Consider the following 25,921-nt stretch of genomic DNA (forward strand, 5'->3'; position numbering starts at 1 on the left):
TTGGTCCTTCACTCTCGTAGCTAGGGGGAGTATTATCAAGGACATAACTCAAATCTTAGGATTAATGAAATTAAATATCATAATAATACAGAACATTCTAATCTATTAATCCTTCTCTCTCGTAACAAGGGGGAGTGTTATCAAGGACAATACAAAAGTTCTATGATTTCAACAGTGATGGTGTGAGCAATCATATGTGAAATATAAAGCATAACACTATATAATAAGAATTGAAATTGGTTTGAAAACTAACTCTGCAAGTCAAACAATTGGTTAATATGTTTTCGATTGTTAAAAGTATATGGATTATGAAACCATTCAAATGAAATAATAAATTTAAGTACATAAAATTCTTGTAATTTTGCTTGTATTCCCCCCTAAAAACATTGAAAAACACTGAAAAGGGGTAGGGGTATGAACTCACCAGACGAGAATTGTGTCAGTTTGGATGCTAAACGTCAGTTCGAGGCTTGAAAACGCGCGAGGTTCCTATGTAGTATGAAGAGATACACAATTGTATCTAATTAGACCCTGAACCACTAATCAAATATGAATAAACTCTTCGAGATGCGAAAACACTTCATAACAAGTGTTTGGAGTGACCCGGGTAGCATCTAAGGGGGTGTATGGCCTAGATATGGAGTTTTCTCTTCAAGAGGAAACTCTTAAGGGAGTTTCCGGCCCTAATGACCATATCCCCATGAGTTTACGGCCGTAAACTCATGGGTGGTGTTCTTGGGTGCTTAATGGCCTTATAGTTCTTGAGGGATGATGCTAGATTTAGTTCTAGGGCATTGGAAGGGGACTAGATCAACTTATGGACCATTTGAGGAGTTTACGGCAGTAAACTAGGAGTTTACGGCCATAAACTCTGAAGTTACATGATCTTTTATGAATTTTGTCACCCTTGAACTTTTCGGTTCGGCTATAGCTAGCAGCCAGGTGCGGGGTAGTCAATCCCGTATAGATCTATATACTCAAGTCACGCTCTCCCTCCAGGAGATTCTGGTTACAGGGATAGTCCTTCACTCTCGTATCTAGGGGGAGTATTATCAAGGACGTAACTCCAATGGTATGGAAGGGTTTTGGGGATCCAAAACCCCATCTATGTGTGTTTGCGGCCTAGGGCTGTTCCTGGGCCGTAAACACTTGTTCTTGGTCCTATTTCATGATTCAAACATGAATTTGAAAGCTAAAGATGTTATACTATGAGCTAGGATTGATTCCTTACCAATTTGGAGCTTGAATTGGATGATTTTTGGATCAAGAACTTGGATTTGAGGAGAGAGAGTAGAGAGAGAGTGAAAAAGCTTCAAATGAGGGTCACTCAACTTTATATATGATCTAAGTTTGAGACACAGTGGAAATCTACCCGATACTGATGTTTAATGAGGCTTTTGGTCGTACTCGATTAAGTGTTTGTAACCCGACGTGGTCGAAACTAGAAATTTTCTAAATAAAAATTTTGGGATGTTTTCATGTGTTGCAAACGAGTTTGGATACTTATGAGGTCATAATAGAAGTCTTAAATTAAATGACCTAATCCAAAATGTTAGCGGGAACATTGAAAGACAAACGCGTTCTACCGACGGGAATGGGTTACAACGACGGAACAATTTACGGGTTGTCACACTGATAAACAAATTAAAACTGTCGCACAACTTTGATCCAAAATATTTGTTTTTATTAAATGTGTTCATAGTTTTCCTCTATGCACAAATTTAAGGGGAGAATTAAAAAAAAATAACAAACAAACAAACACACAAACAAAAATTTCAAAATTTCAAAAATCAAACAAAAATTAGAAAAATTAAAAATCCAAAAAAAATGTTATTTCTTATTCAGAAAAATCAAAAAATCCATAAATATTTTTGTTTCTGTTAAATTTGTTCATAGTTTTCCTCTATGCACAAATTTAGGGGGATAATTAAAAATTTTAAAAAATTTCAAAATTTCAAAAATCAAACAAAAATCAGAAAAATTAAAAATCCAAAAATAGTTTTATTTCTTGTTCAGAAATATCAGAAAATCCAAAAATATTTTTGTTTCTGTTTTATTTTTTTTAGAAAATATGAAACATCCAAAAAATTTTGTTTTAAGTTTTCTTTAGTTTTGTTTTGTTTAGAAAAGTAAATTCAGCTGTAGATGAGACTCACGGAGACGGTATCGAGATTTTCTGAGTCGAAGCTTCATCCGTGATCATTGAAGAATTCTCATTCGAAGGAACAAGAAATGAAGATTATTCTTTCAACATTCAATTTGTCAACCCCAGAAGCAAGCTGAAGTTGTAATTGAAGATTATGTGACGGATTGCATTGAAGCCTCCTCAATCAATTTGTTGGTATCTATAAACCTGCTGAAGAGATCCATAAGATTCATTCTCTCTGATATTCTTTCTGAAGATTCTCAAGTTGAAAGTGCTATCTTTCAAGAATCATATCGAGAAGCCTCCTCACCAAATGTGCGCTTAGAGTCAAATTTTTGAAGAAAAGCCCAACTGCTCGAGGTGAAGTCATTTATTGAAGATTCGTATGTTCATCTTGAAGTTGTGAAGAAATTTGAAGATTAATGCTAAAACCAAAGCTCCTAATGAAGATTAACAAGAAAAGTAAGCTAGTTTTTAGGGGAGTTTGTCGGTTTAGTTAGAAAAGAAAGCTATAAACCAAGGAGGAGGTTGTTGAGTGTAAATATTAGTTTATACTTTGCTTTTCTAGGAAAATATATTTTATAATGTTGTATGTGTTTGCGGTTTGTGTGTACGGCTACGACCCATATCTCATATATATAGGGTGAGGAGTGTGTAGAGGAGTGTATGGCTAGAGAGGAGGCATCATTCATATCTTCAATACATTCATAGTGTGTGTGAGAGAGAATCTTGTGTAAGAAGCATCATTCATATCTTCAATACATTCAAGATTCAAGTTATTCTTCTTCTCCTTCTATTCCTTTTGATCTGACATCATCCGTTTGATTGGTATTTCGCACATCAAATGGATCTGACTGATACACAAGTAGATTGGGAACCTACAAAAATTGGTGAAGTAAATGATCGAGTTGATTGAGTTGCTTATCTATTAAGGTGTTCCGAGCAGTGGTGAACTTGGGGGTGAGATGTTAAATGTTTCATTCAGAGCTCCGATTTTAGGGAATCAGTTTAATGGGTGGGCAGATAAGAGTTTGGGTGGAGGGCCCGGTAAAGGAAGTGGGTCGTGGGCTAAGATTTGTGGTGGGCCGCCAAATGGAATGTAATGCCTATGTTTCCGGGCTTGCCATTTTTAGCAATGTAATAGTCTAGGTTAACCTTTGTAACCCGTTTTGAAATAATAAGATTGTATTATTTGAGTATTATGTGTTTTGTGCTTAATTGCTTAATTATGTGGTTTGATTAATTAAGAATAAAAATAAGCGTCAAAATTTAAGTGTAAAATAAAATTAATATCTTTGGTTAATGTTGTAGTAGTTGAAACGAGGTTTCCAAATATATATAGAACGCCCAAATCTGACTTCGTATGAGGAAGTTATGATTTATCGAAGTTCCGGCTTAGCGGCATGCAGCCTGAAATACTCGATTTGAGATCGAGCGGTTTTTAGCCGAAGCAATCTAAATGAGAATCGAAGATCTCATTGTTGGTATCGAAGCGATAAAAAGTTAGGCGAGAACGGACGTCAAACGAAGAAGTTATGAATTTATAACGAAAGTTTTTGTCGCGGCCTATTAAAAATAATTAATAAAAATAAATTCAAAATTAGCCGACGGAGTCTAAACAAAAGTCGTAGAGCGTGGTCTCACCTTTCCGTGGATATAAAGAACGTCGAAAACGGAGTTCGTATGAAGAAGTTATGAATTTCCGATGTTTATTAATCATTTTGTATTTATATTTAATTCAAAATCGGAAGCCTTATCCGAAGCCGAGTCACCGGTGTGATCCGGAGTACGCCCCGCATACGTGAGTACGCTATCGCGTACTCCGATAGTGTCGACACTTCGGATGACGCATGCAGTGATGATTTCGGACGCAGTACGCGCTGCGTACTGCAGTACGCCCCGCGTACTCCGAGGCTCCAGCCTCTATATAAGGGATCCGAAGACAGCTATATTTCTTGTTCATTTCTTCTCTTCTCTCTAGTCTTTTGCATCGTTTTTCATGCCAAAGATACCCCGAAGCCCTGGTATCATACTCTAGCCCCGAGGCAAGTCCCGAGACCCCGAAGATCCCGAGAAGTGCGGTTCCCGAGTCGAAGCTCTGCCCGCGAGAAGTTCGATTTTCGAGGAGATTTTCCAGATTTGCTGAGGAATACTACTTCTATAAGCCGTAGTGCTGTCGGATCATCTCCTGATCAAGTGAGTGTATACTAACTTTCTTAAACACAATAATAATACGAGTTTGGTTCGAGTGTATTAATTATATTATTGTTTATAAGTGTGAGTGTGTAGTTATTTTCTTTCTAATACAATAATACGAAGTATTTTATATAAAAATATGTGCTATGTGTATATACTTGGTTGTGTTATGTGTGAATGTGTATTCACTCTCTTCTATCTTACAGATCTGCTTATTTCTTTATGAAATATGTGTTATGTGTGTGTGTGCCTCATCTGTTTTGTGATATATGTGTTGATTAAAGCATGCTATACAGGTTTTCTTTAAACTGTGTATACAAATGTATATTTTTATCTACTAATATGTTGGGTAGAACATGGGTAGACAGTTGGTGTGTAATAAACAGATGAGAGGCCTCGTTGTTGTTTGATTGAGTCATCTAGCAGAGTTTAGATGACGACCACTGGCTATTCTAGACAGTCTTGTGGAAACATTAGCAGGTTCGCCACCTGTAGGTGTTAATGAACTTGGGTGTTCATTCGCTGTACTCTATCCCCCTCATGGTTGCCTTATTTGACTTATATTGCTGAGGTACCCCCGAAGCATGTGTTGTCACCCCGATGAAATATTCTTAGACTAGGTCCCTTATGTTAGTTGAATTAGGGACATTAAAGTGAAAATAACGGGAATGGGTAATTGGGTTATTGTTGGTTGGTGAAAATTAAATATGATATTTATTGTGGGTTGAAAACCCTATATGCTCACCAGGCTCCCAAGCCTGACCCACTCAGTTTTAAATTGTATTACAGGAAGTGGCGGAAGGGCATGAGATGGATGAACCATCAAGTTGTTTTGTTTACAAGTCTGCATATGTTTATATTTGTTATATGACTTGTAACGTATTCGTTTATGCTTATTGGTCTGTATCGGTACATGACACCCCGAGTTTTGATTATAATGAAAATACATTTCTTTTAGGAAATGCTTCGGTAAACATTGTTTTATCATGTTTTGTTTTTGGGAACGAATTCCGCAACTCTTTCAAATCAAAAGGATTTACTCTGAAAATATTTAAAAGCATAAATGAAAATCGGTCTTTTCTGGCCGAGATTTTGGGGATGTCACAGTTGGTATCAGAGCATTAGTTTAAGCGAACTAGGAATTTGTAGGATTTCTAGACTTAAACTTAGAATGCTAAGTGAAGTTTTGAGATGTGTGTCTGTTGTGATTTAGACACGAGCACTAGTTTATTTTAGGAAAGTTGCCTAAAAATGCTTTTATGTGCTAAATGTTATATGTTGCCATATATATGATATTATTTGTTCGGATCTATGGTCTGTTGCCGACCGGATCTAGAAACCTTATGTGTGTAGGATTCTAAGCGTACGTCTACGATATTAGAACTAGCATGTAAACGTTTCGGAGTGATAAGGATGATTTGAATATCTATCATGATTGAGGATCTAATTTCACCTTATTCGGTGTGTAGATCAAAATGGTGAGAACAAGAAGTGGAGTTGGAAATGCTGACGAAAAGAGGAATCAACCACCAGTGATTGAGCCAATACCTGTCGTAGCAGCAGCACATGAGCCAATAACCATGGCTGGTGTGCAATTGATGATTCAGACGATGTTGGATCGTCAGATGGATGAAACTAGACGGTTGCTTCAACAAAATCGTGAAGAACTGTCGATTCGTGTGGAAGAGCCTGAATTAAATGAAGGGCACTCGGAAGGTGGAAACTTCAGTGGGTCTATTGGTCCAGCCAACCCACCGATAGTTAGGTAAGATAACCATGAAGGAAGGAATGATGGAATGGGATGCAAGTACAAGGACTTTTTGACTTGCAAACCATCGACCTTCAATGGAAAGGAGGATCCGATTGGGGTTACGGATTGGATCTCCGAAATGGAGCTAGCCTTCATGACGTGTGGCTGCAGAGGTAAGTTGCAAACTATCTATGCCGTGCGTCAATTCCGAGGTGGAGCCGTTCGTTGGTGGAACACTCTAGGGAAGACCTTAAGCCCTAATGAGCCACTGCAAATGTCAGTTGATGAGTACACCAATAACTTCACCGATAAGATGGAGTTTGCCTTGCGTATCGTCCCAGACGAGTTGACAAAGGTGGATCGATATGCGAAGGGACTCCCATGGGAGTACGAGGTGCCAGTACGTTAGGCACTTACTCTAGAGGCAGCTATCTGGGCTGCCAAGTCTGTTGAGAACATGATAAAGGGGAGAACCACCGTCAAGGTTGAGGTTGGTGAGAAAAGGAAGTTTGAAGGAACATCTGGTTCCAGTAAGAAGAGCAAATTTTCGAAATCTGATTAGAAAAAGTTTGGAGGAAAAGGAGGCGAAGCAAAGTGGTGTGATAAGTGTAAGAAAAAGCACTTTGGGAAATGTAGCGAGGATGTGACCTGCTACAAGTGTGGAAAGGTTGGACATTTTGCCAATGAATGTCCGAACAACAAAAGGATGTGTTTTGGGTGTAATGAAGAGGGGCATATTTTGAAAGACTGTCCGAAGAAGAAGGAGGCAGCTAGGCCCAACATTCCACCAAAGCCGAAGGCAAGAGCCTTCCAGATGACACTTGAGGCTGCTAAAGATGAAGCTGATGTCGCTTCAGGTACCTTTCTCGTAAATGATTTACCTTCTCAAATTTTCTTTGATTCTGGAGCCAACTACTCCTTTATTTCGCATGAGTTTGGTAGAAAGCTAGCTTTGCCTATTGATAGACTAGATGATGCTTTATTAGTCGAAGTAGCTAGTGGCAAGTTTGTACCTGTTAGCCATCGTATGAAAAGCATCTTAATTGATCTGAATGGGAATAAGTTTCACGAGGAATTATTGCCCATCGATCTTAATGGTTTCGACATCGTGTTGGGAATGGATTGGCTTAGCGCCAATGATGCCGAAATTTTGTGCAAGAAGAAGATAGTTAAAGTAAACCCGCCTGGGAAAGATTCGTTTATGGTGTATGGGGACAAACGCAGAGTGAATTCTGGAATCATTTCTCTAATGAAAGCCAGAAAGTGTTTGACCAAGGGATGTACATCATATTTAGCATTCGTGATTGATGCTAAGAAAGAAAAGAAGGTGATGCAGAGTATACCGGTGGTGTGTGATTTTCCGGAAGTGTTCCCCGAGGATCTTCCTGGATTACCACCTGATAGACAAGTGGAGTTCAGAATAGACTTGTTACCAGGAACCACGCCAATAGCAAAAGCACCTTATCGATTAGCACCGACGGAGATGAAGGAGCTGATGATGCAACTTCAGGAGTTATTGGACAAAGGTTTCATTAGACCTAGTTCATCGCCCTGGGGAGCTCCGGTGTTATTTATGAAGAAGAAAGATGGAAGTATGAGAATGTGCATCGATTATAGAGAGCTGAACAAGGCAACAATAAAGAATAGATATCCGTTGCCGAGGATTGATGACCTGTTTGATCAATTGCAAGGTTCGAGCTATTTCTCGAAGATCGATCTTAGGTCAGGATATCATCAGCTGAAGGTAAGAGAGCAAGATATCGAGAAGACTGCATTCAGAACTAGATATGGACACTACGAGTTCTTGGTTATGTCGTTTGGACTAACCAATGCTCCAGCAGCGTTCATGGATTTGATGAATAGGGTTTGTAATCCTTTCCTTGATAAATTCGTGATAGTGTTCATAGACGACATTCTGATTTACTCGAAAAGCCAGGAGGAGCATGGCAGGCACTTGCGAGAAGTGTTAGAAGTTTTGAAGAGGGAGAAGCTTTATGCAAAGTTCTCCAAATGTGATTTTTGGATTCGTGAAGTCCAATTCTTGGGTCACGTGGTCAACCAAGAAGGGATAATGGTTGATCCAGCGAAGATCGAAGCTGTGACGAAGTGGGAACAACCGAAAAGTCCCACGGAGATTCGAAGCTTTTTAGGATTAGCCGGATATTACCGCAGGTTTATCCAAGGCTTTTCTTCGATTGCTACTCCATTAACAGCTTTGACCCACAAAGGAGCTACTTATGCTTGGAGTGAGAAGCATAAAGAAGCATTCGAGAAGTTAAAGAAGAAGCTATGCGAGGCACCGATACTTTCTCTACCCGATGGAGTTGAAGACTTCGCTGTTTATAGCGATGCGTCTGGGGTTGGATTGGGTTGTGTTTTGACCCAAAGAGAAAAGGTGATAGCATATGCGTCTCGACAGCTGAAAGAGCATGAAAAGAATTACCCGACTCATGATTTGGAGTTGGCAGCGGTAGTTTTCGCTCTGAAAATATGGAGGCATTACCTCTATGGCACGAAGTGCAAACTTTTCACTGATCATAAGAGTCTCCAATACCTCTTTAATCAGAAAGAATTGAATATGAGGCAACGACGCTGGCTAGAATTACTTAAAGACTACGACTGCGAGATACTTTACCACCCCGGTAAAGCTAATGTTGTTGCTGATGCTCTCAGTCGGAAAGTCAATCTTGAAAGGAAGAGGCCAAGATCGTTGAGAATTGAAGTTGTCTCGACTATTATGGAAAGTATAAAGAAAGCTCAAGAGGAAGCTTCTGAGAAAAATGACCGAAAGGAGGAACGTTTGGGTAAAACGTTGGTGTTTGGTACTAACGGTCATGGACTGAAGGTATTCCAAGATCGTATTTGGGTACCTAAGTCAGGAGGAATTAGGGATCTTCTGATGGAAGAAGCTCACAAAACCATGTACTCAATTCATCTGGGTAGCACTAAAATGTATAGGGACCTGAAACCCTACTACTGGTGGTCGACGATGAAGCTTGATGTTGCAAAGTATGTGGCCGAATGTGTGACATGTGCGAGAGTCAAGGCACAACATCAGAAACCTTACGGGAGTTTAGAACCATTGCATGTGCCTATGGGTAAGTGGGAAGACATTGCTATGGATTTTGTCACTAAACTGCCCAGAACAAAGAATGGTCACGACATGATTTGGGTGGTCGTTGATCGATTCACTAAGAGTGCGCATTTCATAGCGGCCAGGGAGAAATGGTCTATGGAAAAGCTTGCGAATTCTTACGTAAAGGAAATTGTGAGACTTCACGGTGTTCCGTTAACGATTGTATCGGATCGTGATAGCCGTTTCACCTCAAGGTTTTGGAAAAGTCTACAAGAGGAAATGGGTACCAAGTTATGTTTAAGCACAACTTACCATCCGCAGACTGATGGTCAGAGTGAAAGAACAATACAAACACTTGAAGATATGCTGAGAGCATGTACCTTGGAATTCCTAGGTAATTGGGATGAACATTTACCGTTGGTAGAATTTTCCTATAATAATAGTTTTCACTCGAGCATTAAGATGGCACCTTTTCAAGCTTTGTATGGACAGAAGTGTCGTACGCCGTCTTGTTGGCTTGAGGCTGGGGAAAAGCAGTTTATGGGACCTGAGATGGTTCATCAAACTGCTGAAAAGTTGAAAATAATTAGGGAAAGAATGTTAGCAGCTCAAGATCGTCAAAAGAGCGATACTGACAAGAAGCGAAGACCGATGACTTTTGAGGTTGGAGATTCGGTTTTGCTTAAAGTCTCGCCGTAGAAGGGACTTATAGGATTTGGTAAAAGGGGAAAGTTGAGTCCAAGGTTTATTGGACCGTTTAAAGTCCTTCAGACGATTGGGAACCAAGATTACAAGCTCGAATTACCCGAAGAACTGAATGGAATTCACAACACTTTTCATGTGTGTTATTTGAGGAAGTTCACGGGGGATGTTCCTGATATAATTCCAATTTCTGAATTGAGAATTGATGAGAACAAAAGGTTGATTGAAGAACCAGAGGCAATTGTTGACCGAAAGACTAAGAAGTTGCGACACAAAATGGTTGGGTTAGTGCTTGTCCGATGGAAACACACGAATGGGCCGAATCTCACCTGGGAGACGGAGAGTGACATGTTGAGTCGCTATCCGCATTTGTTTGTTGATGTGTGATTCCGGGGACGGAATCATTCTAAGGTGGAGAGAATTGTAACGCCTGTGTTTCCGGGCTTGCCATTTTTAGCAATGTAATAGTCTAGGTTAACCTTTGTAACCTGTTTTGAAATAATAAGATTGTATTATTTGAGTATTATGTGTTTTGTGCTTAATTGCTTAATTATGTGGTTTGATTAATTAAGAATAAAAATAAGCGTCAAAATTTAAGTGTAAAATAAACTTAATATCTTTGGTTAATGTTGTAGTAGTTGAAACGAGGTTTCCAAATATATATAAAACGCCCAAATCTGACTTCGTATGAGGAAGTTATGATTTATCGAAGTTCCGGCTTAGCGGCATGCAGCCTGAAATACTCGATTTGAGATCGAGCGGTTTTTATCCGAAGCAATCTAAATGAGAATCGAAGATCTCATTGTTGGTATCGAAGCGATAAAAAGTTAGGCGAGAACGGACGTCAAACGAAGAAGTTATGAATTTATAACGAAAGTTTTTGTCGCGGCCTATTAAAAATAATTAATAAAAATAAATTCAAAATTAGCCGACGGAGTCTAAACAAAAGTCGTAGAGCGTGGTCTCACCTTTCCGTGGATATAAAGAACGTCGAAAACGGAGTTCGTATGAAGAAGTTATGAATTTCCGAAGTTTATTAATCATTTTGTATTTATATTTAATTCCAAATCGGAAGCCTTATCCGAAGCCGAGTCACCGGTGTGATCCGGAGTACGCCCCGCGTACGTGAGTACGCTATCGCGTACTCCGTAGTGTCGACACTTCGGATGACGCATGCAATGACGATTTCGGACGCAGTACGCGCTGCGTACTGCAGTACGCCCCGCGTACTCCGAGGCTCCAGCCTCTATATAAGGGATCCGAAGACAGCCATATTTCTTGTTCATTTCTTCTCTTCTCTCTAGTCTTTTGCATCGTTTTTCGTGCCGAAGATACCCCGAAGCCCTGGTATCATACTCTAGCCCCGAGGCAAGTCCCGAGACCCCGAAGATCCCGAGAAGTGCAGTTCCCGAGTCGAAGCTCTGCCCGCGAGAAGTTCGATTTTCGAGGAGATCTTCCAGATCTGCTGAGGAATACTACTTCTATAAGCCGTAGTGCTGTCGGATCATCTCCTGATCAAGTGAGTGTATACTAACTTTCTTAAACACAATAATAATACGAGTTTGGTTCGAGTGTATTAATTATATTGTTGTTTATAAGTGTGAGTGTGTAGTTATTTTCTTTCTAATACAATAATACGAAGTATTTTATATAAAAATACGTGCTATGTGTATATACTTGGTTGTGTTATGTGTGAATGTGTATTCACTCTCTTCTATCTTACAGATCTGCTTATTTCTTTATGAAATATGTGTTATGTGTGTGTGTGCCTCATCTGTTTTGTGATATATGTGTTGATTAAAGCATGCTATACAGGTTTTCTTTAAACTGTGTATACAAATGTATATTTTTATATACTAATATGTTGGGTAGAACATGGGTAGATAGTTGGTGTGTAATAAACAGATGAGAGGCCTCGTTGTTGTTTGATTGAGTCATCTAGCGGAGTTTAGATGACGACCACTGGCTATTCTAGACAGTCTTGTGGAAACATTAGCAGGTTCGCCACCTGTAGGTGTTAATGAACTTGGGTGTTCATTCGCTGTACTCCATCCCCCTCACGGTTGCCTTATTTGACATATATTGCTGAGGTACCCCCGAAGCATGTGTTGTCGCCCCGATGAAATATTCTTAGACTAGGTCCCTTATGTTAGTTGAATTAGGGACATTAAAGTGAGAATAACGGGAATGGGTAATTGGGTTATTGTTGGTTGGTGAAAATTAAATATGATATTTATTGTGGGTTGAAAACCCTATATGCTCACCAGGCTCCCAAGCCTGACCCACTCAGTTTTAAATTGTATTACAGGAAGTGGCAGAAGGGCATGAGATGGATGAACCATCAAGTTGTTTTGTTTACAAGTCTGCATATGTTTATATTTGTTATATGACTTGTAACGTATTCGTTTATGCTTAGTGGTCTGTATCGGAACATGACACCCCGAGTTTTGATTATAATGAAAATACATTTCTTTTATGAAATGCTTCGGTAAACATTGTTTTATCATGTTTTGTTTTTGGGAACGAATTCCGCAACTCTTTCAAATCAAAAGGATTTACTCTGAAAATATTTAAAAGCATAAATGAAAATCGGTCTTTTCTGGCCGAGATTTTGGGGATGTCACATGGAATTAGTAGACACAGGTCTACTTTCGGGTCTAAAGAAAGAGTAATTTGATTGGGTTTTACTCGAGCTTGGACAAGGGGGTGGATTGTCTCTCTACTATCTCATGGCTGCTTCGATGTTTCTTGCAAACTACATGGCTTTGTCACAAGAAGACATGTTAAGCGTGCACACCCAATTTCGGATTTCGGGTTTCAGGCCTCGTAAAAACCAACCAATGGATTGTTCTTTAGGTTGATTACGAATTACGGCCGATAAAGATTCATAGTCTACGATGTATTCTTCCACATCATTTTCTTGGAAAAGGGATCCCACAGCTTCATGCGCATTATGAAATTTTTTGCCACTGAATCTGTTCAAGAGTTTTGTGCGGAATTTTTCCGAGGATGTGTTTGGGTGATGAATGAGTAGGTTTGTGTACCAATGTAGAGCATCTCCATCCATGCATAGCTTTTGGTTTAGTGGAGTAATGTGGAATTGAAAATAGTGTTCTATTTTAGTTATCCAACCTCGGGAAACGATGCCCTCAAAGATTGGAAGTTTCATCTTAGGAAAAGAGAAAAGAGATTCATCGGGGTGTGGTGGTTTGGGAGGTGGTGGGGGACGGAGGATGGGGGTCAGGGGTGGCCTTCGTGCCGGAACTACTACCATGGGGATTCAAGAACTCAAAATTTTCTTCTCCATGTTCAATAGTAAGATGGTCTTGGGACAAGGGTCTTTTGTTGTTTGCTGTTATCAACTTCTCCATGGAATTTCTAAGGTCATCAAGTAGGGTTTTCATGGCTTGAACACAACCAACAATAGCTTGCACCTAGGGGTGACGTTGATGATCTTTTCATCCTATGTGTTGAAGATGGGTGGTTAGTTAAGTTTCCGTTGGTTACACTATTGTATGGGGAAGGAACACGACAATGGAACCAAATTGATAGATTAAAGATATAAATGAACCAGATAAACAATAATGAAACAAGAGTAAATTACTGAAATCGTCCCTATGGTTTGGTAAAAATTGCATGTTTGGTCCCTAACGTTTTTTTTACACTCGGATCGTCCCCGTGGTTCGATTTTGTTGCGTTTTTCATCCCTATGGTTTGGTCAAAATTACATGTATGGTCCCTAACTTTATGTACATAAGAGACAAAAAAACGCAACAATATCAAACCACAGGGACGATCCGAGTGCAAAAAAAAGTTAGGGACCAAACTTGCAACTTTGACCAAACCATAGGGACGATTTCCGTAATTTACTCATGAAACAATGATTTGGTAAAATTGGGATCAAATGCTTTGACTGAAACTGAAAGATAAACAAAATCAGAGAAGAATCATATGATTTCTTCCTCCCCAAGCTCTAAGAGCCAAAACCTTAATTATGAAATGGAAACAAGACCAAAACAACTAAGCTGGGAAAAAGGATTAAATAGTTGTCGCCTTCATTCTCACTCTTTAGTCTCCTGCACCGGTGGTGGGGTTATCATCATCTGACATTCTTTTGTGTCTCCTCTTGTACACTTTCCATCATTCTTAACAAAATAATATATTTCTTTAAGAATAGGCTATGAATAAAGAAATGGCAACATTATATAAATATTTCTATTTTATTATTATGTGGACCTGTAAGACCTAGAGGAAAGGTTAGAGATTTTCCATAAAACGCGGAGTTATTGCCCTATACAACTAATGAAATATGGCAATATATAATATATATGCACATTTTTTCAGGTGAAAGAAACATCACATGTTTACATAGATGAAAACTTTATTGTCTCTGACTCTTTAGAGAACAAAGAGAATGCAAAACTGCATGCAACTGAGGTTGCTCTATGTAAGTTAACAAGGTTAAAAGGCATTGATGCAATAAGTGTAAAAAATGAATGTTGATTATGGTGAAATCACCAAGACTAAATGTGCTAACTGAAAAATACATGAACTTTGCAATAGGGGAAGTTGGCCAAAAGTGACTTACAGGTATGTAAATATTTTCCTTTACTAGTAATTAGATCATGTTAGACTAGTTAATGATAGAAACAAAATTAATTACAAATTTTGATTAAACTTAATGTTTTTTTTAATTGCTTAGAGAATTGAGCAGGCAAATTGATCATTCTGGTAAGATATTTTTCACGAAAAGGATAAAGTAGGAATGAGTAGCAACAAGTCGAAGCTATCTAGGGTTTTCTATTTTTTTCAATTTATATTATAATTTGGGTGGGTTTTTGCTTACAAGAATACAATTCTATACGGTTTACTTGGAGTTTTAACTAATTACCATAAAGTAGAACGAATCTTGCAACAAGTTATGACATAGCGTTTTTTCATTACTTTATATCAATTCCATATATTTCATTTCAAGTTAGGTGCATATTCAAATTCTTATGGAGACACGTTAGATAACTGGCATTTTTTATGAGCAAGTATAAGTAAATCCAAGTTTCTCATGTGGTTTTTATTTGGGAGAATGACACATACGCCCTATCAAGTTTCTAGGGTTTACTCTTTTAGTCATTTAACTTTTTAAGTGACTTTTTAAGGGAATAAATTTGGTTTTGTCGAGTTCAATATATGTCCTTTTCGAGAAAACGAAGGGGTAACCCGGTTACCCCTATGCCAGCTCACTTATTTTTATATTTTAATAAATTAAAAGGTCCCACAACATCTCTCTCTCTCTCTCTCTCTCTCTCTCTCTCTCTCTCTCTCTCTCTCTCTCTCTCTCTCTCTCTCTCTCTCTCTCTCTCTCTCTCTCTCTCTCTCTCTCTCTCTCTCTCTCTCTCTCTCCTGTTTTGTATATTCTTATTTTAACCAAAAAATCAAATTGAGTTCTCGGTCGCTTTCTCATGCCTCACCACCGCTCATTGCCAAAGAAACCAATTTCCGGAGAGTTTCAGGCGGCTTTGATCGGTTTAAGAACACTCAAAAGTGAATTAGTGGTGATTTTCTGGTACCTATGATAAACAAACACATTTTACGTATACCATATTCAAGAAACCCATTTGTTAAATGGCTACAAGAAGAAGAATTGATCCTAAATCAAATCGCTCTCAAAGAAACCCAAATCAATGTTGTTCAAAAGGAAATCATTCACATCTACTGTTTCATCTTCCTGTTTTACTCGATTTCATTAACGCTTCTCTTCAGCAGCTCATCTTCGTCTTCATCTGGATCCCGCAACCAGTCGTGGATCCATTCTCTATGTTTGCTCCTCTATTCTCTGGGATTAATTTGGGTCGTTCGTTCCAAGACAAACACAAAATCGTATATCGAGAAATTAGAAATTACTGGAAAGGGAGAATGAAGATGGGAAGTTATTGGGGAACTCTGTGGAAGAGTTAAAGAAGAAAGGTTTGGAGTTTGATTTTATTAAAGGAAGTTGATGCACATCGAATGGCTAAAAGTGTAAAGTTGTGAATAAATTATTCTATTTTTCCCTATTCTTTCTTGTTTGGTTCTTACACTTACTAGGGTCAGCGTCTACAATTGATCTGAAAAAGGTGATATGGGTTTTAATTTTTTTGATTACTTATGGGGATTTGGGTTCTTTTTCAGTAAATAGGGGATCATAAATGTTTGATTTTTGATGGTGGTGTTAACGGAAACTTTTGGTTTCTGGTTTGACAGTGCATAATTCTCTATGAATCGCAAAATACTAAGGATCAGATTTAGGCATAATAATAATATAATGTTTTTATTTCAGATGTTGTTTTTGTAGTCCAAATTTAATTGTGTTCATTTCAAGAAGAGATTGTTTGGATGTTTTTTACTTTGTTTTCAAAATGATTAATACGTTTTCAAGAATCCAAATAAAGATTTCTAGTTTTGACTGATATGTTCTTCAACTTGAGGGGGAGAGAGAGAGAGAGAGAGGTGGGACCCATGTTTTGTCTATATGTCCCCAAAACCGGCTAAAATAAGTAAAGGGAACTAAAAGGACAAGTTGTCACAACTTGGTTCCTTCATAAAACCACGAAAAAACTTAAGTGACTAAAATAATAAACCCTAGAAACTTCATAGGGTATATGGGTCATTTTCCCTTTCTATTTTTATTGATATTGGTGTTTTAGGTTTTTTTTTATTATTATTTTCTTTAAGAAGTTAATATGAACAGAAGTCAAGCCATTAACTCAATTAATAAATTGACTCTTAATCACACATTGTGGTGATAATGGTCATGGTGTTGATGATGAACCTAAGGTGCTTAATGCTTACTGTAAAGCCTCTTCACTCATCATAAGTAGAATGGTAACTAATGTAAGTACTAAATCTATTAGTTGACAATTTGACTACTAAAATAGTTGGTTTTACTATCTTTTCTTAGAAATTGCATTTCTTTCGACTGGTTTTGATTGTAAAAATGGTGTTATTTTATTGTTTTGGTCTATAAAATACGACATTTTTTCAAATGTGTTGGATTGTAAAAAAAAAAATCAATACAAAACAACATTTTTTAACATCATACTTGCCATGAAAATAGCAACAACGTACAAAATTGTGGCAATGTGCAGGGGGTTTTACTAGTTATTATTGAAATCACTTAAAACATCTAGGCCGAATTCGTGGGAGTTACAATTCTCCACCACTTAGGATTTGATCTCCGAAATCACAAACTCAGCAAATAAGTGTGATTACTGCCACTTGCTTCTACTTTTCCTAAGTAAGAATTGTCTTTGTCCTGTGCTCCCACGATACTAAACCATCTCATTTAATTGTTTAGTACTCATCATGATGAAATATCTTTATTCCCAAAATTCATTATAGAATGATATGGTTAACGAATTAGTGATCCTAAAGGGTCATACTAACAACAAATTGATACAAATATATTATTTATAAGTATTTGGTTCTTGATAATAAATATATATCTTGTAATTAGTTGTAAATTATTTATTTCTTGAAAATATTAATTTTTAATGTTATTAAAATTTATCATACGGTATGATTTATTATGTCATGTACATCTTTTTAGACTAAAAGGATTTTTTTGTCTGATATAGATTTATATGTTTTACAAGATATAAAAAATTAGAAAAGTTTTTATAGAAAAACTAGCTTCTTCGTTTTATAAAATATTCAGGGAGTCCATAAAGGGACAAGAAGACATCTTGTCATTTATTTTATCATAAAGTCATGTTCTTATACTTTTAGCCGTTTGTTGCTAGTACCTAGAGGCATGGTGTCTTAAAGCATCAAGAGTCAATGAGTATGTACTTTGATTAAGATGTTAAAAGGCTTCCATGTATCTCTTCTTTAGCTAACTAAGAACCAGGAAATTGTGGGCTTCCTAACTCCATATTTTCTCTAGTTTTTTCTCTTAAAGTGTTAAGATCAAAGCAGGAAGAAGTTGATACTTTAACTGAACTCTCATTTAAAAAAAAAAAAACTTTGTTTTGTTCTTAAAGCCTTCATACTATTCTTATAATTATTACAAGAAGAAGAAAACTTTGTTTTGTTCCTTACTCCATATTCTTCAGATTATCATTTTACATGATCAATGTTGGTAAGCACCTCACATGCGATCGGGGTTAGCCGACAAAATGTTTCTTCAAAATCAAACATAATACATAATTTGCATGTATGGTAGAACAAACGTTTAAATGTTCGGTGTCGACCAACTCTTCAGTGTACATGCATTGCTACATTCTTACAACAATTTTCATGGTAAGAATAAGGGAATACGTGACCTAGGGAAGAAGTTATCACATCGTCCATATTGGTTATCAACAATACTTCCCTAGCGTTACTGAAAGCTTCATTTAACCTCATCAGGAACCAGGTACAAGAGTCGATATTATTTGTCACGCCCAAGCAAAACGAATATAAAACGATATAGACACAGTTGTTTCCGTGCATAGCAACTTTTGTGAACATTTTATTTAAGTAGTCCCCTCTTAGACAGACACTAGATATAAAGATGAAAAACATCAAACAACCTATGAATGCATGGAGCTACATTTTTTTTGGGAAAAATAAAACAATTAGTTGTAAAAACATAATAAATTTTAAAAAAATTCCTAAATTTTGAAAGAAAATTATTTTACCACATATCCAATCGCCACAAAATAGAGTTAATATCAAATTTGATGTTTGTGTAACTATAAGGTTTGTCTCCCCAAGGTTGTGTGGGTAAACGAGAAAGTTGGCAAAACTTTCTTCATCATGTTGTCTGAGAAATTCATCTTCGAATAGTTATAATAGATAATTAAGGATTTTGGTTTTAGGTGAATAACTAAATTGGAAAACTATATATTATATACAAAAGGAAAATTTAGATTTTTGGTGTTCGAAATATGTGTCCGGAATTTGTGTCCAGTATATTAATTAGTACTGTATATACGATTTTAACTTCCATTCTTCAGATTGTACTGTCTTTCCGGAATGTACGGTGTCAGATTCCAAATTCGAAACTATATTTACGGACTTCTCCAAAATAAATAATGTTTCACTAGAATCCTCTGTTCCGAAAATAGATATGTACATTTCTTATTCTTTTTATTTATGTGAATAGCTCCACCAAAAGTCTTAATTCAAAAGTTTTTGTCAACATAAACATAGACCGTTGTAAATACTTTTTCCAACTTTACATAATTATTATAATTTTATGTTTTTCGTTTGCAGCTGGATTAGGGTGTATATAACAACTTACAAAATGCTTAATAGTATTCGGTATAAGCAAATTATAAAAAACAACATAATTTATATTTTTATCAATATGAATAATGTATCGTATATTTTTATCTATAATAATAATTTTCAACCACCACATCTATTTGTATCTAGCCATAACCACGACACATGTTCAATAAATTACCAAAAAGTAAACATTTATCTTTTTATTAATATGAACAATGTATCGTATATTTTTAGTTTTTAGTTGTTGCAACTATTAAATTACGCAAGAATTTTGATATGATAAATTTTTATGTCAAGCTTTCTTATAAGATCTGTTACTTTTTGTCATAATTTAAACGTCTTATATACTAAAAGGTTATAAAAGTACTTTTACGGCAAAAGATTTGGCTATAAAGAGGGGACATGCATAAGTGGAAACATATGTGGTGAAAATGGAATCAAGAAACGGGAAATGGCATACAATGGCCTCTCTCATTGTATCTCTTGTTGTAGTAGTAGTTTCTCTAAGCTTCATTTTACCGACCACTGCAGATATGAAACCATATCAGACTCTTCAGTATCCAATTCACGACAAGTCTTCATTCTCCCAACCGGATCCACAAGAATCCATCCATAGCAGTATTATTCCATTACCACCTCCGACACCACCATTAATACCACCTCCTTTGCCACCCACGTCTCCATTAATACCACCTGTTTTGCCACCCTCGCCTCCTAAGAAAAAGGAACCCAAACCTCCTAAAAAGAAAAAACGCCAACCTCCAAAGGACAAGGAGCCCAGTCCTCCTAAGAGAAAGAAACCCAGACCTCCGAAGAAGAAGAAACGCAGACCTCCTAAAGGAAAGGGATGCAAACCTCCTAAGAAGAAGAAACGCAGACCTCGTAAAGGAAAGGTACCCAAACCTCCTAAAAATAAGGAACCCAAACCCCCTCAGAAGAAGGAACCCAGGCCCCCTAAGAGAAAAGAACCAAAACCTCCTAAGAAGAACGAACCCAAACCTCCAAAGAAAAAGGAACCCAAGCCTCCTAAGAAGAAGGAGCCCAAACCTCCTATTGAGAAAGAACCTGAACCTCCTAAATCACCTCCACCTCCTAAATCAGGGCTTCCTATTCCGATACCTAAACTTCCTATACCTAAACTTCCTATACCTGATCCAATATCTAAACCACCACCACCCATTCATGGAAAGTCACCATCACCACCTCCGAAGTCTCCTCCACCACCTACACCTAATATTCATGGCAAGTCTCCACCATCACCTCCTAAGTCAGCTTCCTTCACCACCAACACCACCTCCTAGTTAGTCATCTCACCACCACCGGCAAGTCATGACATGTGTAAACCAGGTTGTGAGAGTCCTCAACAACATTGCAATCTTCGCGTAAGGACTAAAAAGCCCTACGTGTAAACTTTCCCAACTCCATCTTGATATTAATATGAACCCAACTCATTTCCTATTTAATTTTATACTTCAAAAACATATACACGTGCATACACACACAAATGCACAAAACATACATAAAAACATATATAACAAAATATCTTTAACAAATATTACAACGCATCACAAGAGGGAGTGACAATAATGAACATAAAATTATAGGTAAGATGGTAATTCTAAGCGAAGCATGTGTTCCGCTTGTGTGTTGCATGATAATTCTTTTTATTTGAGTTTTCATGATCGTTACTTTTTTCATGTAGTTCTTCTTTTAATTTTGTTTTCGTTATATATATATATATATATATATATATATATATATATATATATATATATATATATATATATATATATATATATATATATATATATATATATATATATATATATACCAATAAAATTGTTGACAACTGATAGTGAAATGGATAAAATATCATGTAAATTTTGTTATTTTCTTATTTCCATTGGCCAATCAGAAGATTAAATTCCAAAGTTTCTATAAAGGCAAATCTAGAAGGCGTTGACAATTGTACAATTTTTTTTTATTATTTGACAGGAATAAAATAGATTATATTGAACAAACAGGAGCTTATAGCGAGGTGTTGTGTTATGTAAAATACTTTATACAAAGAAGTAAATTGCTAGTAATAGTAATCTACTTAGTTTTTTTAATGAATATGTTTATATTTTTATTGGAAAATTTGAATATGTCTATCTATGAAACGGTTATGTAGGTTCCCATTTGTTTAATTATATATATATGCCTATGTGGCAATTGCTTATGTTGCCATAAAAATTCCAAATTAATGCTTCCATCCTACAAACACTTCTAATTATTTTGTAGCCACAACCACCCACCCCTACCCTTAAAATCATCGGTTCAAAAAATTACTATGAAGGCATGCTTTTTCCGACGGTTAAAAGGGCGGAAATCCATGCATTTGAAACGAAATTTCCGGTAAACTTTGTGACACATTTTAGATGACAGCTTGGAAGTTCCAAACTGTTTTCCCCCTTGGTGGGGATCCTTGAAAAAGGAATGGAGTTCCGCCAAGCATTTTGGCAGAAAAATAAAATGTAAATGACCAAATTATGTTTCAAATCATACACAAAGACAATAAACATAAATGTAAGAAGTAACTATTAACAACAGAAGCTTTAACAACTTCTAAATACAAACATAAAATTAATGTATAAAAATGAAAAAGTATTTACAACAATAACCTAAGAAGCATTAGGTCGATTGCTAGAGGGGTATTCCCGAAGCTTCTTATGAATTCAACAATTTGGGCTTTAAGTTGTGATTGTCTTTTGTTCTTCAGGCCTCAAGTTGGGATTGTATTTCTTCCAACTCCCCTCTAATACATACACAATAATTATTCGTTACACATTATGTGAAAATATGTCTTCCAAAATTGATGAGTTCTTTTTAGTTCAAAAGCTATATTGTCTTTTCAGCAATCCATGTCTAGTTTGGTTGTTTTTGGGTCTGAAAAGGACACCAGATCTAAAATGGTTGTTTCAGGTCTAAAAAGGACACTAGGTCTAAAATGGGTGTCTTTGGGTCTAAAAATGATTTGTTCCATAAATGCAAATATTCCATTCTTGAAGGACCAAATTGGTCAAACCTTTTTCCTTTTTAATCTCATTGAACGCTGGAACATTAAGTAAGATAGAGTTTTGAAGACTTCTTTTTCTTCTTCTATCTTTCTTGAATGACATTTTCTAGGGTTTTTCCCTTTTTTAACCAAATCATTATAGCTAATTGTAATCTATTTTATCAAGCTCTGTAAACACTACAATATTTTTAATGGATTGGTTCTCGGCTTCCTCTGCTCGTGGTTTTTTTTCCCGATTTGAGTTTTCCATGTAAATCTCTATGTCTCTTTTGATCTACTTTTTTTTCTTGGTATTTTTCATTGCATGTGATTGATTGTGGTTTGATATCTTAGTTCTATTCCGCTTGAACTAAGATTGTTCTTGTGATTCAGATTTCTGGGTTGTTTGATGTATTAGGGCTTTTTCATTTTAGTGCATCTTACCCTCTTTGTTTACTACACATCGTTTACCATATTCCCCCATGTGAAACTTATAACCATTTACACAGTACCAATTATGAGATTGAACATACAACGACATAATGATAGTTTTCTTGCTAAGATTCCAAATGTTTACCACACCATGTGCATTAAATGATTCACCATGTGCATATCATACATACCAACTGGTCATGAATCATCTTTTTTATAGATCAAACTCAATCACATGTCACCTTGAAATAACAATCTTGGTATTTGGAACACGAACATTTGATTTGAAAAAATACCACCCCTTTATATTTTCACTTTTAGGGATACTAATGTTAACCGTCTTTGCTACAGCACGAACATTTGATTATTGAATAATTTTTATGTTGCATCATAAAGATAATATTGCCTAATCTTTTGTGCAAATACTACCATTATCATCGAAATATCATGAGTTGGATATTTTATCTTACACTTTAAAATTTCATGGCATGTAAGTTGTAACCTTTTCTTACTAAATGAGGATGCCTAAATCAAACTTTATATTTACACTACAAGTAAAATAAAATGATATTTCGTGGCATTGAAAAAATGCTATTGAAAACCGAATTAGTGTCACAAAAGGCCCCATAAACAATCAACGACACAAACAAGATGTCACTAAAGGCCTTTAGTGACATTTTTGGTGTAGTTTTATTGGGTCTTATTGACACTTTTCGATTATACCACTAAAACATTTATAGGTTTTAGTGACACTATTTAACTTTTAAGATAAATATTACTTTCATGTGTTTTTTGACACTTTTTTTACACAAAAAAATATATTAATAAAAAGGTCTTATTTATTATTTAAATTGAATATAAAATATTATTAAGACCACAGACATCAAAATGACTGCACGTCCTCTTATCCTAGAGGACATGGACTTAGCATTTCTAAAGTATACATAATTAAAACACACATTTCCAAACTTATCATTGTTGCCTCGTCCTTCTCCTTTCTCCTTTTTTTAAAACTTCATCTAACCACCTGGAGAACAATGTCACTGATCTAACAAGCCACTAGTAGATCACCGTCAGTGAATAGTTGTAAGGAAACCCTCGCTGACGAAAAACATTAGTCGACCCCTTCTCGATGTCGCCGTCATCTACTTGTTGTCGTAGCCCTTTGTTCGTCGTCCCTGGTCACCTCCGCCCTCTACTCACTATCGCCTTATGCCAATCTTGAAAACCCTCAATCATATTGTAGGTTTGTATGATTCCTCATTAAATGGAATGTAACTCTTCTTATGATGTCAAATTTAATGGTGTAGGAGTAAGGAGTGAATGATGGCTCGTGGTGGTTTTGGTGTTATGATGCATGTTTCCCAATCCCCTCCTTTCCAATGCATCAGTTATAAGGGAAAATCAAATAGGCTATGCCCCTGCACCTATCTACAAACGATAATCGTGGACTTTAGACACCCAAGACAAAAGATAGCACCACAAATAACAACCTAGAAGAGGTCACACCACACTAAGACTTGCAACAACTTTGTCGTAATTTGAAGCTCATTATCCCAAGAATAGTAATGTACTTCCATAACTAGAACCAATAACAACTTAATTTAGCACTGATGTCCGGAAGAAACAAATAGTGTATTGATGGAGTTGGACACCACCTTGATCTACCACCTTAATCCATTAATAGAAAGTCAAGGATAAAATCATCCAAAAATTACACAAGGTAATATCACGCAATTTAATTCTTCAAGTGTCACCAAAATGTACCTGACCTTCGAACTCATAATAATAACTATTAGCGAGGTGCTTGAATTACAATGCTAAAAAGAGATTTTTAAATGTATTGTTGTTTTCATAGTTCAGTACACTCTAACTGTATTTAGCTTGTTTTTTTGTTTGTGTTCCATTTTTCTATTGTCAACTATCAAGCCAACACTAGTTTTTCCTTTTTAATACACATTTTCCATTTAAAAAAATGGCATAACATGTAGTACTTTATTTCAAAAAGATTTTGGCTATTATTGTTGCAAAAATTTAAAATTATGGTGATTAATTTAGTTTCAATGTTGTAAAAATATGATTATTTTAATTTTAGTGTTGAAAACATCTTTTAAGTTAAATTGCAATTTATTTCAGCAACCTACAAACATTATAAAAGAAACAATCTTCTTCTTGCAAACCGCATATGTTTGGTCCACTTCTTCTTCTATATATTTGTAGATATGGTCCACAGAATGCAAACATTTTACCTCTTTAAAAGAAGCACCTAAACGTAGAAGTACCACTCAAAACATAATACTATCAAACTAAAAACTTTTTATAATTGTTCCCTTGCTTATCCAACATACATATAATTGCCGATCATACCTAGTATATCATATAAAAACATGTAGAAATATCAGGAATAAACATGCCACATAAAAAGAAGTGTAGATTATACTCGAAGCTTTTGAGCTCTCGTAGCGTTGTCAGAGTTTTAAGCCACTCACGATATATCTCTTGTGGCTTTGTTAGTCAAAGGATTTAATGATTTATGAAAATTTTAAAACATATGTAAAAGGTTTATTCAGTCTTTTGGGATCTTAAAAGCGCTACAATGTTGTGTTACTTTTAACCAAACTACTTACCAATTAATTGTATTTTAAAAGTTATTTATGTAGCACACCTCTTTTGATCACAATATTTTCTTACATATTTAAAATATTAGCAATAATTGTACTTCAAAAATTTATTTACTAATTGATTTTATATTATATATTTACCATTAAATATTCACCCAGATATAACATTTATTTACAAACTAAGTTACAGATGTGTCACTTACTTAGACTCGATATTAAGCTTCCATGATATATTAAGATAATATTGGATTCTCTTTCTAATTATAAACCAACCGGAAAATACAAAACACCATGTTCTTTTTGACCTTTTTATTTGAAAAAATCATCATTTCAACCGGTACAAAAGAAAAGATCCTAATTGTAAATGATAGGAATAAAACATGATCTTACCTGTTTACAAAAAGAATAAACTTAGTTATCAAAAACATACTATGTCAATTTAACTATAATAAAGACCCTATCTAATCCATAACATGTAAAAAAAGTGCAAGGTTGTAATAAGGAAAAAAAACTACATTGTAACTACTTTTGTATAATCAATTTGTTAGATTCATAACTTGTTTTACATATTATCATTGAAGATATAAGCAAGACTAATGGTGTAAAGGTTATTTATTGATGGAAGTTACTAGTTGGTGTTTTATCAGTTAATTCTCCAAGAGTTATAACAATTCTTTAAAGGGAGGCGATGGTTCACCAACTATAACATCCCAAA

The 25,921-nt window shown here is 36.0% G+C and overlaps 1 protein-coding gene across 1 annotated transcript; it reads left to right on the forward strand.

Annotated features, from left to right (window-relative positions):
- The first annotated feature begins 19,544 nt into the window (after positions 1–19,544).
- On the forward strand, positions 19,545–20,574 carry LOC111901953 (pollen-specific leucine-rich repeat extensin-like protein 1). The gene has a single exon (XM_023897825.3). It carries the CDS (start codon positions 19,548–19,550, stop codon positions 20,415–20,417), a length of 870 nt encoding a protein of 289 aa, XP_023753593.2. The 5' UTR covers positions 19,545–19,547; the 3' UTR covers positions 20,418–20,574.
- Positions 20,575–25,921: the final 5,347 nt, after the last annotated feature.

The sequence above is a fragment of the Lactuca sativa genome, chromosome 6 (assembly GCF_002870075.4).
Source record: "Lactuca sativa cultivar Salinas chromosome 6, Lsat_Salinas_v11, whole genome shotgun sequence".
Lineage (NCBI taxonomy): Eukaryota > Viridiplantae > Streptophyta > Magnoliopsida > Asterales > Asteraceae > Lactuca > Lactuca sativa.

Bases quoted from the DNA above. Each gene is read 5' to 3' on its own strand.
- LOC111901953 (XM_023897825.3), top strand. From the start codon at position 19,548: ATGGAATCAAGAAACGGGAAATGGCATACAATGGCCTCTCTCATTGTA.